The sequence below is a fragment of the Halichoerus grypus genome, chromosome X (assembly GCF_964656455.1).
Source record: "Halichoerus grypus chromosome X, mHalGry1.hap1.1, whole genome shotgun sequence".
In the NCBI taxonomy this organism is placed as follows: Eukaryota; Metazoa; Chordata; class Mammalia; order Carnivora; family Phocidae; genus Halichoerus; species Halichoerus grypus.
In genome coordinates, this window is record NC_135727.1 from 86,514,022 (window position 1) to 86,528,278 (window position 14,257).

At 42.5% G+C, this 14,257-nt stretch overlaps 1 protein-coding gene across 7 annotated transcripts in view; it reads left to right on the top strand.

Annotated features, from left to right (window-relative positions):
• PHF8 (PHD finger protein 8) overlaps nucleotides 1-14,257 on the top strand; it is a 92,417-nt gene that overhangs the window by 30,384 nt on the left and 47,776 nt on the right. For 5 of the 7 annotated variants that reach the window (XM_078064544.1, XM_078064545.1, XM_078064546.1 and 2 more), the window contains 7 exons: nucleotides 789-945; nucleotides 5,404-5,497; nucleotides 5,867-5,973; nucleotides 7,752-7,843; nucleotides 10,317-10,406; nucleotides 12,250-12,552; nucleotides 13,312-13,415. In XM_078064544.1, coding sequence (XP_077920670.1) covers nucleotides 789-945; nucleotides 5,404-5,497; nucleotides 5,867-5,973; nucleotides 7,752-7,843; nucleotides 10,317-10,406; nucleotides 12,250-12,552; nucleotides 13,312-13,415 — 947 coding nt within the window. The remainder of the gene's footprint in view (nucleotides 1-788; nucleotides 946-5,403; nucleotides 5,498-5,866; nucleotides 5,974-7,751; nucleotides 7,844-10,316; nucleotides 10,407-12,249; nucleotides 12,553-13,311; nucleotides 13,416-14,257) is intronic. The other 2 variants (XM_078064548.1, XM_078064550.1) reach the window with 1 other exon arrangement.

The following is a 14,257-nucleotide window of genomic DNA, read 5'->3' on the forward strand; positions in this document are numbered from 1 at the left end:
ATAACCACAGTATAGTTATCAAAATCAGGAAATTAATATTGATATAATACTATTATCTAATCTGATCTGATTCAAATTTCTCCAGTTTTACAGTAGGTAATTTCTAATGTTGCCTTTCTACATTGAAATTTATTATCATGAAATATTGGTTAAACTAATCAAGCTGTAGGTTGGGGATATTTTTGTACTAGTGGGCTTTTGTTTCTTTTCTGCCAAATAATCTATCTGGTGATTGCCCAAGCAAAACATAATTGGGAAATAAAATGTTTTTCCAACAGATAATCGCCTAACATAATCTTCTAGAAGTCCTTGGGCAATTACTGAACTTTTAAAGTTTTATTAGCTTTGATTGCAGGTGTGAGAAGGAACACTCTCTGTAAATGGCATTTAAAGGCAAATTCAATTTTCTTTTCATCAGTAATGTGGCCTTAAATTCTCTTAGGGCTAGTAGTATTGATCTACTCATCTATAGAGGCCATTTCTCATTTGGCATTGCATCTAAAATAGGAGCTTTTGGTGTACATTTGTCCTAAGTTGAACAATTTTGTTTGAAATGCCCTTTCCAAATTTTTTTGTCAATCTTATAGAAGCTTAAAAGCACAAAGTGCAAAAGGACCTTTTAAAGTTTTCAAATCTACATGAAAATGATTCTTGGATGGGGTTGGGAAAGAATTCTGGCATATTACATGGTCTTGGAGCATGAGAGAGAGAATATCCTTTTGGAGATCCTCTGGAGGATTTTTCTGGAAACTTGATATTTTTGGCACCTCAACCTCTTTTTGTTTCAGGGTGAGAAGATCTTCTACCTGATCCGCCCAACAAATGCCAACCTGACTCTCTTTGAGTGCTGGAGCAGCTCCTCTAACCAGAACGAGATGTTCTTTGGGGACCAGGTGGACAAGTGCTATAAGTGTTCCGTGAAGCAAGGACAGACACTTTTCATTCCTACAGGTCTTCCCTGGGTCCCTCTGGGAGGGTTTCAGGAGGGTGGGAAGCAGATGGGAGGTTGTGGCACCAGAGCCAGCGCCTTCCCATGATGTATTGATTTGATTATGTGGGATATCCCTCTCATATCAGCTGATAACTCAGAACTGGACCACAGGAAAATTCACATGATGGCCGTGGGCAGCATGGTCACTTCATGAGGTTGCAAGTGGGAAGTTCCAGGAAGAGGTTGATGGACTCCCTTGCACTGGGCTGATGTCAGCTTGGTGAACGGATAGGGAATAGGTCTCTCAGCCCCATGACTCTAGGGATAGTGACTGGGAGGCTGGCATTGCAAGTTATAAATCAGAGTGACTGGGGTGGGGTGGGGCTTTTCCCCCCTAAACAATACATTCCAAGGCTTCACCCCTAGAATTATGAATTTGTAGGTCTGGGGTGGGATCTCAGTTTGTGTTTTGAATAAGTTCCCCCAGTTGTCTCAATTTGGGGAAGTTGACATCTTTACCATGTTGAGTCTTCCATGAACGCAGTATGTCTTTCCATTTATTTAGATTTTCCTAATCTAAATAGGGAGGGGGGGAGAGAGAGAATCTTAAGCAGGCCCCCAGCACAGAGCCTGAGACGGGGCTTGATCTCACAACCCTGAGATCACGATCTGAGCTGAAATCAAGAGTCAGGTGCTTAATCGACTGAGCCACTCAGGTGTCCCTGTTTAGAGTTTTAGGGTAGGTCTGGTGGCAATAGACTTTCTTAGTTCTCCTTCATCTGTAAATGTCTTGATTTCCCTTTTATTCCTAAAGGATATTTTTGCTGGATATAGAATTCTGGGTTGATAGTTCTTTCCTTTAAGCACTTGGAAGAATGTTGTGCTGCTTCGTTCTGACCTCCATAGTTTCTGATGAGATTTTGGCTGTCATTCAAATTGTCTTTTCCCTTATATGTGTCATTTCTTGCTATTTGTAATTTTTTTTCTTTAGTTCCTAATAGTTAGACTATAATGTGTCTTGGCATGTATTTCTTCGGGTTTATATTACATGTGTTCATTGAGCTTCCTGAATGTGTAGGTTTATATTTTTTGTCATATTAGTGAAGAAATTTTTAGCTATTATTTCTCTGAATGCTTTTTCAGTCCCACACTCTAACTTCTTTTCTTTTGGATCTCTGATTATATGAATGCTATATATATTTTGTTGTAGTCCCACAGGTCCCTGAGTTTATGTTTTTCAGTCTATTTCCTCTCTCTTGTTCATATTGAGTACTTTTTCTTGTTCTGTCTTCAAGTTTTTTGATTCTTTTCTCCATTGTCTTTATTCTTCTGTTGAGTCCGTTTCATTATTTATTTCAGATATAGTATTTTCCAGTTCTAAAATTTCCATTTGTTTCTTATTTATATCTTCTCTTTTTTTGTTTCAAACATGTTTATAATTGTTCATTGAAGCATTCTTATGATAGCTCCTTTAAAATTGTCATATAGGGATGCCTGGCTGGCTCAGTCAGTTAAGTGACTGCCTTCGGCTCAGGTCATGATCTCAGGGTCCTGGGATCGAGCCCCACATCGGGCTCCCTGCTCAGTGGGGAGTCTGCTTGTCCTTCTCCCTCTGCTCCTCCCCCACTCTCAAATAAATAAATAAAATCTTTTAAAAAATAAAATAAAATTATCATATAGTTCTAACATCTTTGTCCAATATGATATTGTATAATTCTGGATTTTCTTTTCTGTTGCACATATCTGTCTATTCATATATCAATATCATGTTGATTTGATTACATTGGTTTTATATAGCATGTTTAATATATGGTGAGGCACATTACCTCCCCCCATAACCATCCACTTTTCTCTTTTATAGTTTTCTGTGCCCAGGCATTTATTAATTCATTTATTCATCTTTGAATCCTTTGCCTAATAGGGTGTCACATAATACCTTTTCTACCCTGGGCATTTAATAACTGTTTGATGAATTGAATTTGCCTACCAGAGATTTCAGTTGGATTGATTTGCTTATTGGTATGAAGTCCCATGAACTGGGTATAATCTACTTAGTTTCACAAGTATTGCGTATCTACTGAATACCCCCACATGGGGCTAGGTGCTAGAGACAAAAGATTGATAGGCCATTTCAGTATCATGTTCTAATAGCCACAATAGAGGCATTTACCGCAAGTTTTGGGAGTGTGGAGAAGAGCACTTAGTCTAGCTGGAAGTTTGTGAAAATCTTCTCAGAAGAGTGACACCTGACAGGTAAGTATGGACTGACCAAGGAAAGAAAGGCAGAAAAGTCCTCTCAGACATAGAGAAAGGCATAAGCAAAGCAAGGCTGTGTGAAGTAGTTCATGGATACTGGAGCCTAAAGATCAAGGAGAAAGTGAAGCTGAAAAGGTAGGCAGACTGAACTTATCCCAGAGGTGACTGGGGGACCATTGAAGGTTTATTTGTTTATGTAGCAAAAGAGACAAAGAATAATATAATAGACATTTATGTGTTTGTAACCCAACTAAAAATATAAAATATTACACATATATTTGAAGACTCCCATATACCTCTTCTCAATTCCATTCCCATTTTTCCCTCTCTGAGCTAGCCATTGTTCTGAAGTTGGCAATATCCTCATGCATTTCTGTTCCTTTATTATACAGGTAATGGCTCATCAAGCCAATACCTAGGATTGTTTTACATGTTTTTGAATGTTATATAAATGGAATCATATTAGGTAATTCTTCCCAACTTGCTTTTTTCTCTGAACACTATGATTATGAGATTCATGTTGATACATGTTCACTCATTTTACTTACTTTCCAGCATTCTGTGTATGAGTAAATGGCAATTTATCCATTCTCCTGTGGATGTACATTTCATTGAAGAATTTTGAGCGGGGATGACATGGGCAGATGTGTATTTTAGATATATCGCTTAGGGTTGAGATGTGGAGGATAGACTTCAGAGATTGAGATTGGTATAGAGCAGTGGTTTGCAAACACTTTGGACTCAGGACCCCTTTATACTTTTTAATATCACTGAGGACCCCAAGACTTTTATTTATGTGGTTTGTATTCAATATTTACCACATTATAAATTAAAACTGAGAAAAATTTAAAATATTAATTCATTGGGAAATAATAAACTCATTACATGTTAGCATGACTAATAATTTTTATGAAAAATAACTATTTTCAAATCAAAAAAATGTAGTGAGAAGAGTGACATTTACATTTTTGCAAACCTTTTTAATGTCTGGATTAATAGAAAATGACTGGACCCTCAGGGCGCCTGGGTGGCTCATTTGGTTAAGCGTCTGCCTTCGGCTCAGGTCATAATCCCGGGGTCCTGGGATCGAGTCCTGCATCGGGCTCCTTGCTCAGCAAGGAGCCTGCTCCCTCTGCTTGTGCTTTCTCTCTCTCTCTCTAATAAATAAATAAAATCTAAAAAAAAAAAAAAAGAAAATGACTGGACCCTCAAGTCTGCTTCTGCATGTTGTGATATCATGTCATTTACCCTCTGGAAAACTCCACTGTATACCTGTGAATGAGGGTGAAAAAGACAAATAACTTATTAGTATCATCATGAGCATAGTTTTGACCTTGCCTGTGCTCTCAAGGAGTCTCAGGGAGCCCTAGGATTCCCTGGACCATACCTTGAGAACTGCTGGTGTAGAGGAGCCAGTTTGGAGACTGTTGCAAGTAGCCTAGGTGACAGGTAATGAGGGATCTGAACATTGGTAGGATGGATGGATGGGGAAAGGGAGATGAATATGAGAGAGGTTTAAGAAGAAAAATTAGAAGGTCTCAGAAGGCAGTGTAGAGTCAAGGGGAAGGAAAATAATTGAGTTTCAACTAGGTGCATACTTCACAACCAACATACGAAGTAGATGTTTAGCTGGAAAATGGCAGACTTTGAACTCAGGTTTATTCAACACAAAAGCTCTTTGTGGTTTTTTTTTTTTTCCCAAGATTTTATTTATTTACCTGACAGAGAGAGACAGAGAGGGAACACAAGTAGGGGGAGTGGGAGAGGGAAAAGAAGACTTCCCGCGGAGCAGGGAGCCCGATGCGGGGCTCGATCCCAGGACCCTGGGATCATGACCTGAGCCAAAGGCAGACGCTTAATGACTGAGCCAACCAGGAGCCCCCAAAAGCTCTTTGTTTTACCTAGAGTAAAGTTAGAAAGGGGAGACTTGGCGAGGAGGTAATGCCCTTCTAAGAGATGAGAGAGAAGATGGCAGAGAGGCAGCAGAGAGACTCGAAGTCGAGAGGAGGGAAGTAGAAGGAGTTTAATAACCCCATAAGTTGGTGCAGTTCAGGGTTATAATGGTGGCAGAATGGGTATTGGGAGAGTGGAGGAACTAGAACTTTCTAGAGTCACTGCCAGGTTGGCTGCTCTAAGAAGTTGTGTTTGAGCTGAGTTGAGGCAGTGATGCCCAGAGGAAGTAAGGCCCTCTGCCAGCTGTGATTTTGCCATGTTACCTACAGGATGGATTCATGCTGTGCTGACCCCGGTGGACTGCCTTGCCTTTGGAGGGAACTTTTTACACAGCCTTAACATCGAAATGCAGCTCAAGTGAGTGCTGAAGCTGTTGTGATCCCAACCTGGCCATTCCCATCTGCTAGAGTCCGTGGGTTCTCCCCTATAGTGAGGAGTGCAGCATAGGAGGAGGCAAGATGATCAGAAAGGAATAGATACTGGTTCCTGATAATGATCAGTGTGAGGATGAATACCCCTTCCTCACTTAGTCGTTTATGTGACTTTGGGCAAGTCACATAACCTTTGAGCTCAAGTTTCCTAACCCACAAAGTTGGATTTTGCAGGGTAGTTGTGAGGATTAGAGATAATGGATACAAAGCATTCTAGAACATACCCCATGCATAGTAGGTGCTCAGTAAACAGGATCCTTGTTATCATCGTTGTTGTTGTGCCTACTTCTTCTAGAGCCTATGAGATTGAGAAGCGGCTGAGCACAGCAGACCTCTTCAAGTTTCCTAACTTTGAGACCATCTGTTGGTATGTGGGAAAGCACATCCTGGACATCTTTCGAGGTATGGATCCCTTTGCCAGCTGCCCCTTTTGCCCTGCTTCCCTGAGCGTGTGCATGCACTTGTGTGTGTACATGCAGATAACCATCACCTCAATGAAGATACAGTACTATTCCATCGCCGCAGAGATCTCCCTAGTGCTACCCCTTTATAGTTTCACCCATTCTTTCCCCTTGCATTATCCATAACTTCTGGAAACTGCTGATCTGTTTTCCATCTCCGTAATTTTGTCATTTCAAGAATACTATAAAATGGAATCATATATTGGGGCGCCTGGGTGGCTTAGTCGGTTAAGCGTCTGCCTTCGGCTCAGGTCGTGATCCCGGGTTCCTGGGATTGAGCCCCACATCAGGCTCCCTGTTCAGCGGGGAGCCTGTTTCTCCCTCTCTCACTCCGCCTGCTTGTGTTCCCTCTCTCGCAGTCTCTCTCTGTCAAATAAATAAATAAAATCTTAAAAAAAAATAAAAAATAAATTTAAAACATGGAATCATATAGTGTGTGAACTTTTGAGATTGGCTCTTTTACTAAGTATAATGTAAGGTAGAGCATGGATTTTAACTTTATTTAGCAAAGGTGGCTGAAAAAATTGAATTACAGTGAAATTATCCCTATTTGCTGCTAATTAAAGTAAAACTCAATCTGGACAATCTCAGAGTTTCCTGAGTGTGCTTCCTATGGGGTGGGGACAAGGCCCAGTCCTGACCAGCCTGGCATCATTGTGTTGGTTCCCAGGTATCAGCCCAGGTAGAAGCCAGCCTGCTTTGATTCCTCTTCTCTGGTCTGTTTTGAAATAGAGAAGCCCCCTTGCTCAGACCTGAGATTCTTCAAGGTAACTTGGACATGAGGAATCCGTATTTTAGTTACAAAGAACCTCAGAAGCAGGGGTGCCTGGGTGGCTCGGTCAGGTTAAACATCTGACTCTTGGTTTCAGCTCTGGTCATGATGTTAGGGTGATGAGATCGAGCCCTGCGTTGGGCTCTGTGCTCATTGTGGAGTCTGCTTGACATTCTTTCCCTGCCCTCCCTCCCTCCGCTGCTCCTTCCCCTGCTTGCGTGTGTGCACGTTCTCTGTCTCTCTCTCAAATGAATAAATAAATAAAATCTAAAAAAAGAACCTCAGAGTCCAGTGAGTACAGTCTCCTACCCACTACTTCAAGCCCTTATTCTGCTACCTAGACTGGCTGTCACTTAAGTGTTCTATCAGAGGCTAGATGACTAACCAGTTATTGCCTGTTCAGAACAGCTCGTTCAGTAGAAAATTCTGTATTGAGCCAAAATATGGCTATTTTTCATAACCTCCTCCTGGAGTAACTCAGAATAAGGGCATTTATTAATGGCCCTTCAGATCTGTGTAGGTGGCAGTCAAGGTCCTCCTGAGTGTGGTTGCATTTTGAAACCCAAGAGGCAGAGCACTTCCAGTGTGGTAGAAGGAACACAGGCCTCAGATTCAGATAGACATAGCTTCAGTCTTGGCTTTGGCTCTTACTGGGTATATGCCCTTGGTTAAGTCTCTTTGCCTCTCTGAGCCTCAGTTTCCTGAACTGTAAAGTGAAGATAATGATACTTGGCTTAGAGGGCAGGCATAAGGATTACTGAGATAGTAGATATTAAATGCCTGGCATGTAGTAGGTACTCCTTAAATGAACGCTCTTATAAGAACTGAGATCTGGAGTTATGCTTAGAACTTTGAGTATTTTCTCTGGTTGCCTGAAAAAAAGTAACAATTCCTTCACTTCCCTGCATGGCTTCATTGACCTTCTGCCTTCCTCTTTCCCCCTTTAGGTTTGCGAGAGAACAGGAGGCACCCAGCATCCTACCTGGTCCATGGTGGCAAAGCTCTGAACTTGGCCTTTAGAGCCTGGACAAGGAAAGAAGTAAATACACATTTTTCTCTACGTCCTCTAGAGTTCTGCCCTCAATAGGGGCTTGCTTTGCGTAGATGCTTTGGGGAGGTGGAAGAGACTGGGGAGGCTTGTGGGCTCCTGGGGTTAGAATGGAGGACTGGCCTAGGACTTCTTGGATTACATTTTTAAACCTTTCTCTCTGATTATAAAAAGTAATACATGCTTACTCTAGAGAATTAGAAAAAATGCAGAAGAGTATAAGGAAGGAAAAACATCACCTGTAATTTTAACGCTCAGAGGGAATTAACATTAACATTTGGGTATATTTTCTTCTGGTCTTTTTTATATGCATTTAAGAAACATGATTGCTATCACTCTGTACAGTTTCGTATCTGAGTTTGTTGGCTTATGTTCATTTTCCTGTGTCCTCAAAGTTCTCCAGAAACATTTAATAGTTAAATGATATTGTCTTGCAGGGTTGTACCATCCTTACCTAACCACTTGTTCATTGTTGCTTTATTTATTTGGGGGGTAGTTATAGAAAATCATGCAGTGACTGTCTGCACCAAGCTTTGTCCCTCATCTCTTGATCGTTTCTTCAGGATAGATTCCTAGAAGAGCAATAATTGGCTCAAAGTATATGAAAAAATGTAAGGCCCTTGATGCATACTGCCAAAATGGCTTTTTAGAAATAACACCTATATCCATCTATCCAATTGAATACGAAACAGCTGTAAAAGAGATTAAGGAAGTTTTCTCTGTACTGACTTGGAAAGATCTCCAGAATTTGTCAAGTGAAGGTGTACAACCGTGTGCATAATGTGCCACCTTATGTGTTAAAAGGTGTGTGTGGGGGGGAACAAGAATTATATTTGTATGTGCTTGTATTTGCCTGAAGACACAATCTGGAGGGATGTAGAAGACAGTAATAAAGGTGGTTACCTGTGGGTGTGGGTTAATGGGACTGATGGCAGGGACAAATATATATTGAGGCTTTTCAATATGTATCTTATTATATTGTTCGATTTTTGAGCTATGTAAATGGATTACCTACTCAAAATGTTGACTTTAAAAAAAAAATTTTAAGAAATGGAAAAAAACAGAAGAAGAAATATCGATATGTTCTCTTATGCTTTTGATATTCTTTATAGACTTTTCCCCCTGTGTACAGTGGCTTAAGGAGACCTTCCAGCCATTGTAGGCTTAACTTATACAATCTCTCCATTCTCGTTGCCAACCTTCCCCTCAGATATCCTTGGACTTCATGTTTTGGGCCTTCTCTTCTCCTTGGACATATCTACACCTGGGCCTTAGCCTAGTCTTCTATTTCTCCATGTCCCTCAAGTGTGGCTACCTTGGGTTTCATTTCTGATGCTCCCCCCACCATGAAGTGAACTTTAGAGGGACTCTGTCCCAGGAACAACAAAAGGGAAGGGGGATGAGTCCTAATTACTCATGCCCTGAGCCAGGATGGCCCCAAATAGCGTGGCCAAAGGGAGCTGGAGAAGAGTAGAACACAGATCCGAGGAGCCCATTCTCATGGACATAGTCTTTTGTGAAATGAAGATGACTTCCATGGGAGGTATTTGCTCCCTCACCTTTCCAGTGCCCCTGGGCCAGGAGGAGGGAGCTATTAAATTTATCCAGCTGGATCACATGGGTTCTCAGACCGCACCCCTGTCCAGCCACCAAAATAGATTCCAGATGGCTTAAAAGAATTAAAGAAAAAGAATCAAACCATGGGAAATAAGAAGGTAATGCTGAGGAAGTTTTATCAGTCCTCTGGATACAGAAGTGAAGTGAAAACTGGTAGAAAAAATCACAAGGGAAAAGCTTGAGAGATCGGTCTACATAAGATGTAAATCCTGAGGACTCAAAAAGATTGCAAACAAATTAAAAGAGAGACACCCAAGAGAGGTCTCAGCCTGTGTTGCTGTTGAGCTAGCTATGGACCTGTAGCTGCTCAGCCCTAAGCTCTGTCCTCACAAGTGGAGAGACTGGGTTGTCCCCAGGGATCTCCTCCAGGTCTTGACTTTTTGAGGGGTATGGCCCAAGCCCACCACTGAGTTCCTCACACCCCTGGTGTGTGAGGTTTTGCAAATATTTCCTCATAGTCTGTGGTTTGTCTTAACAGCGTTTTTCAAAGAGAAGTTTTAGTTTTTTATTAAGCCCAATTTATCAGTTGTTTTTCTTTTAAGGCTCATGCTTTTCGTGTCCTCAGAAATCTTGGTCTAACCCAAGGTCACAAAGATTTTCTCCTCTGTTTTCTTCTAAAGGGGTTATAGTTTTAGATTTTACATTTCCATTTTGAGTTTGTGTGTGTGTTGGGGGGGGCAGTACAAGATATGGATTGAGGTTCTTTTTTTGCATATGGATATCCAGTTGGTCCAGTACCAGTTGTTAAAGAGACTACCCTTTCTCCATTGAATTACCTTGGTACCTTTGTCAAAAATCAGTTGTCCGTTTATGTGTGGGTCTATTCCTCATGCCTTTTGTTTGACAGGCTCTGCCAGACCACGAGGATGAGATTCCAGAGACAGTGCGGACCGTACAGCTCATTAAAGATCTGGCTAGGGAGATCCGCCTGGTGGAAGTAAGAAGCAGGGGAGCAGGGGAGGCGTTTGGGAAGGGCTCAAGGCTCAAGTGGCAGGTCAGCCTTCTTCAGTTGGCTTGAGAGCTCAGGGGAAGGGTTGGGAAAACCCCACCAAGGACTCTGTTTATTCATTTAAATAATTATTGTGCACCTCGAGTGTACCTCACATTGGGCTAGGTGCTTATAATACATAAATAATTCATTGCCTGCCCACAAAGAACTCAGAATCTTGTAGAGGACCCTGGGCAAAGTCCACTGCCTGAGCCCCAGTTTCCTTGTTTCTAAAGTGGGGATAATTATACCAATTCAGGGGTTGTTAAAAGGGTTAAATAAGGTCATACAGGCCGAGCACTAAGTATAGTCCTTGGCACATAGTAGGTGTTCAATAAATTCTGATGGTGGGTCATGGTAGTTGTGGGTGGAGGTCATAGTAGTAGTCGTTGGTATTACTATTTTGACTCAGTCTCTGCATTCTACAAAATGACAGTTCTCCCAGGTTAAACATGATTACAAAGCCATCTTTCAACAGGTGGCTTATACCACGAGGCAGTAAGGTGTAGATGGTAAGAGACTCAGAGAAACTTGGATTCCGGTTCCTGCTCCGTCACTTGCAAGCCTTTCAGAGCCTTAGTATCCTTATCTGTAAAGGGGGAATAACACCACCTTTTCAGAGTTCTAGGCTCAAGAGCTAATGTATGTAGAGCCCCTCGCACAGTGCCTGGCAGAGTAAGTACTCAATAAATGTGAGCCATTGTTATTAATAGACTTTGCAGCAAAGAGAGAACTCGGTGTGGGCTGGTGAAGTAGCAGAGGCACCAGAGGAGAATTGGACTTAAGGAAGTTTAAACTCTCCTTTAGCTCAGGAGCTGTCAGTTTCCGTTTAGCACTCAGGCTCTAGGCACTAAGTCTATGCTGAAGGGTGGTCAGAGTGAGCTACTGGGAGGTTGGGCTTCTAGCCTCACCGCCTGCAGCATGTTTCACTGCCTACACCATAGCTTACATTGTCCACCTCCTACCTCCTTTTCCTCCATTCCCATCTGTCAGAATCCTTCAGAGTTTAGTTACAAGGCCTACCTTTTCTCTGGCTCTTTCCACTTAAACCAATTTTGTATATACAAAGCTCTGGGCTCATTAGAAAAGGACTTAGAGATGGATCATGTCTGGTCCACTGGCTTTCAAATGTTTTAAAGTGATGGAACTTTTTTTTTTTTCGTCAAATGAGATCTTACCTGGAAGGTCAGTATGCAACCAATCAAAGCATAGCCGCTGTGAATAAGGTGAAGGCGAGAGGCTTCGAGTTCCACATGTTCCTCTTGTTTGCCTTCCACCTACCTCCAGTCTTCAGGGCTCCTCCCAAGAAGTTCAGAGGAGCCACAAGGCATCTCTGAAAACCACCTTTCCAGTCTGCTCCTTTAATGTTGTAGCCGAGCAAACAGGGCCTCAGAGTAGTCCAATCACTTACCTGAGGTCACAGCAGACTTCGGACTAGAACCTGTCTCACATCCCGCAGTCCTTAGGGTTGGCCCCACACCGTTTAGTACTCAAGTATTTTCTGTCTCATGCCAGCTGCATTTGGAGTCTTGTCTCCAATTTTGACAGTAGTGCTGGGCTTTTTCTCTGCTCGTCTTCTCTTTACTTGTCAATGGCCGGGTGAAGGAATGCCACCCAGTAAATTCTTGATGACGGACTCGTTGTGAAAAAACTAGGGTGTGCATCTGGATGTGGAGCATCTGGAAGCCACTTCCACGGCAATACTGCCAGTGCCATGAACAGACCTCTGCTCTTAGCATAGAGAGAACCCTGGAGTAAGCGCTAACCCCGTCGTGTACTGATACTCTTGTAGGATATCTTCCAACAGAACGTTGGGAAGACGAGCAATATCTTTGGGCTGCAGAGGATCTTCCCAGCTGGCTCCATTCCCTTAACCAGGCCAGTCCATTCCACTTCAGTATCCATGTCCAGGCTGTCACTGCCCTCCAAAAGTGGTTCAAAGAAGAAAGGCCTGAAGCCCAAGGAACTCTTCAAGAAGGCAGAGCGAAAGGGCAAGGAGAGCTCAGCCTTGGGGCCTGCTGGCCAATTGAGCTATAATCTCATGGACCCATACAATCATCAGGCACTGAAGACAGGCTCTTCCCAGAAAGCAAAGGTGGGTGCTGGCCCATGGGTTCAGCCCAGCCCTTTTGGGTCCCTTGGAAGAGCAGGGGATCGAAAGGATTGTCCTGTCTTCCCACCTCCCTTAGGGCCCCTGGTGTTTGGCTACCAGTCCCACTCATTTAACAGGCATTTATTGAGACCTTGTCTGTGCTGGGCACTGTGATAGGTGCTGTGACCATAACCCTCAAGAGGCTGACAGGCTAGTGAGAAAGACAGGCATAAAAACAAATGAGTGCAATGAGGTATTGAGGATGCCATAATCAAGGGTGTGTGGGGGACCCTCAGACACAGAGGGGGGATGAGTTTATCCGGGTAGGAGTGATGGTCAGGAGCTCTTCTCAGAAAACATGACACTTGAGCTGAATCTTGAAATGCTGGATGGGAATGACATTTAAGAACATGGCATATGAGTGTCAGGTTGGAGTCTTGAACAGGTCCTTAAGAAAAGCCCTTCTCCAGGGCTCCACCTTGCTTCAAGATTGTGGTGCTCTCCATGGGCATGTGAAGATGCATTCCCTTCTTTTTAGGGAACACGTTTTGCAAGATTGATAGGTTTCCCCTGAGGTAGCCATACGTTCTCAACCTCCTGTTCTTGTGATCATTGGGGGTGGGGTTGGGGGACAGTGTAGCAGGAGGCCTTGGTTCAGGTGGTTTTAACAGTGAACTCAGCCAGTGAAACCGGAAGGAACTGGTCATCGTGATTCACATGGGAGTCCCAGACAGGTGACAACTGAGCCTCCTCCTTCTGCAGTTCAACATCACTGGTACCTGCCTGAATGACTCAGAGGATGACTCGCCAGACTTGGACCTTGATGGGAATGAGGGCCCGCTGGCCCTGTTGATGTCTAATGGCAGGTGAGGTGGGAAGAAGGAACACAGAGATACTGGGACTGTCAGTGGCAACATGTCACTGAGACCGGGCATGGAGTTGGGACCTGGGGCTGGGACATGGGTGGGGGAGGGACTGTACTTGGGGAAATACCCAGATATTATCGGGTATCATTGCTTAGTTCAGAGAACCATGATAGTGTTGTGGGAGAGGCCTGGAATCTAACTGGCAGTCTGAGAAAAATCTTGTATGAGTTTTAGAAATTTCAGATAGTGGGTCAGAACCACTGGCAGAAATAAGAGGGAATATAGCATGCTGATTAAGAGCATTAGTTTTTTATATGCCTTTTGCTATTAGATTTTTAGGAATTTTGCAGAAATATTTACACAGGTGTGTTAAGAGAAATGTTCAGTGTTTACAGCATCGTTGTTTGTAAATAGTAATTAGAAACGTGTTCATCAATAAGGGTTGGTTAAATGAATCATGGTACCTCTGTAGAATAGAATACCATGTAGCTGTTAGAGAGAATGAGTTTAATATCTGTTGGCATGGAAAGGTGTCCAGGATATATTCTTAAGTGAAAAAAATCAGGTTACAAAATAATACATAGTAATAGTCCTATTTTAATTTTTAAAAGAGAGGTGTGTGTGTGTGTGTGTGTGTGTATGCTTGTGTAGAAAAGTGGCATAGAAGACTTCTTTATTTTTAATTTAACTTTTTTGAAGAGGTTTAAAATTTAATATATGCAGCTTAAAATTGAAAAAGTATGCAACAATATAGAGTGAAAAATTTTATTCCCGCTCCTCCCTGTTCCCCAGCTCCCCTCCCCACAGACAACCAGTGTCAATGATTTTCTTCTAGAGATAAT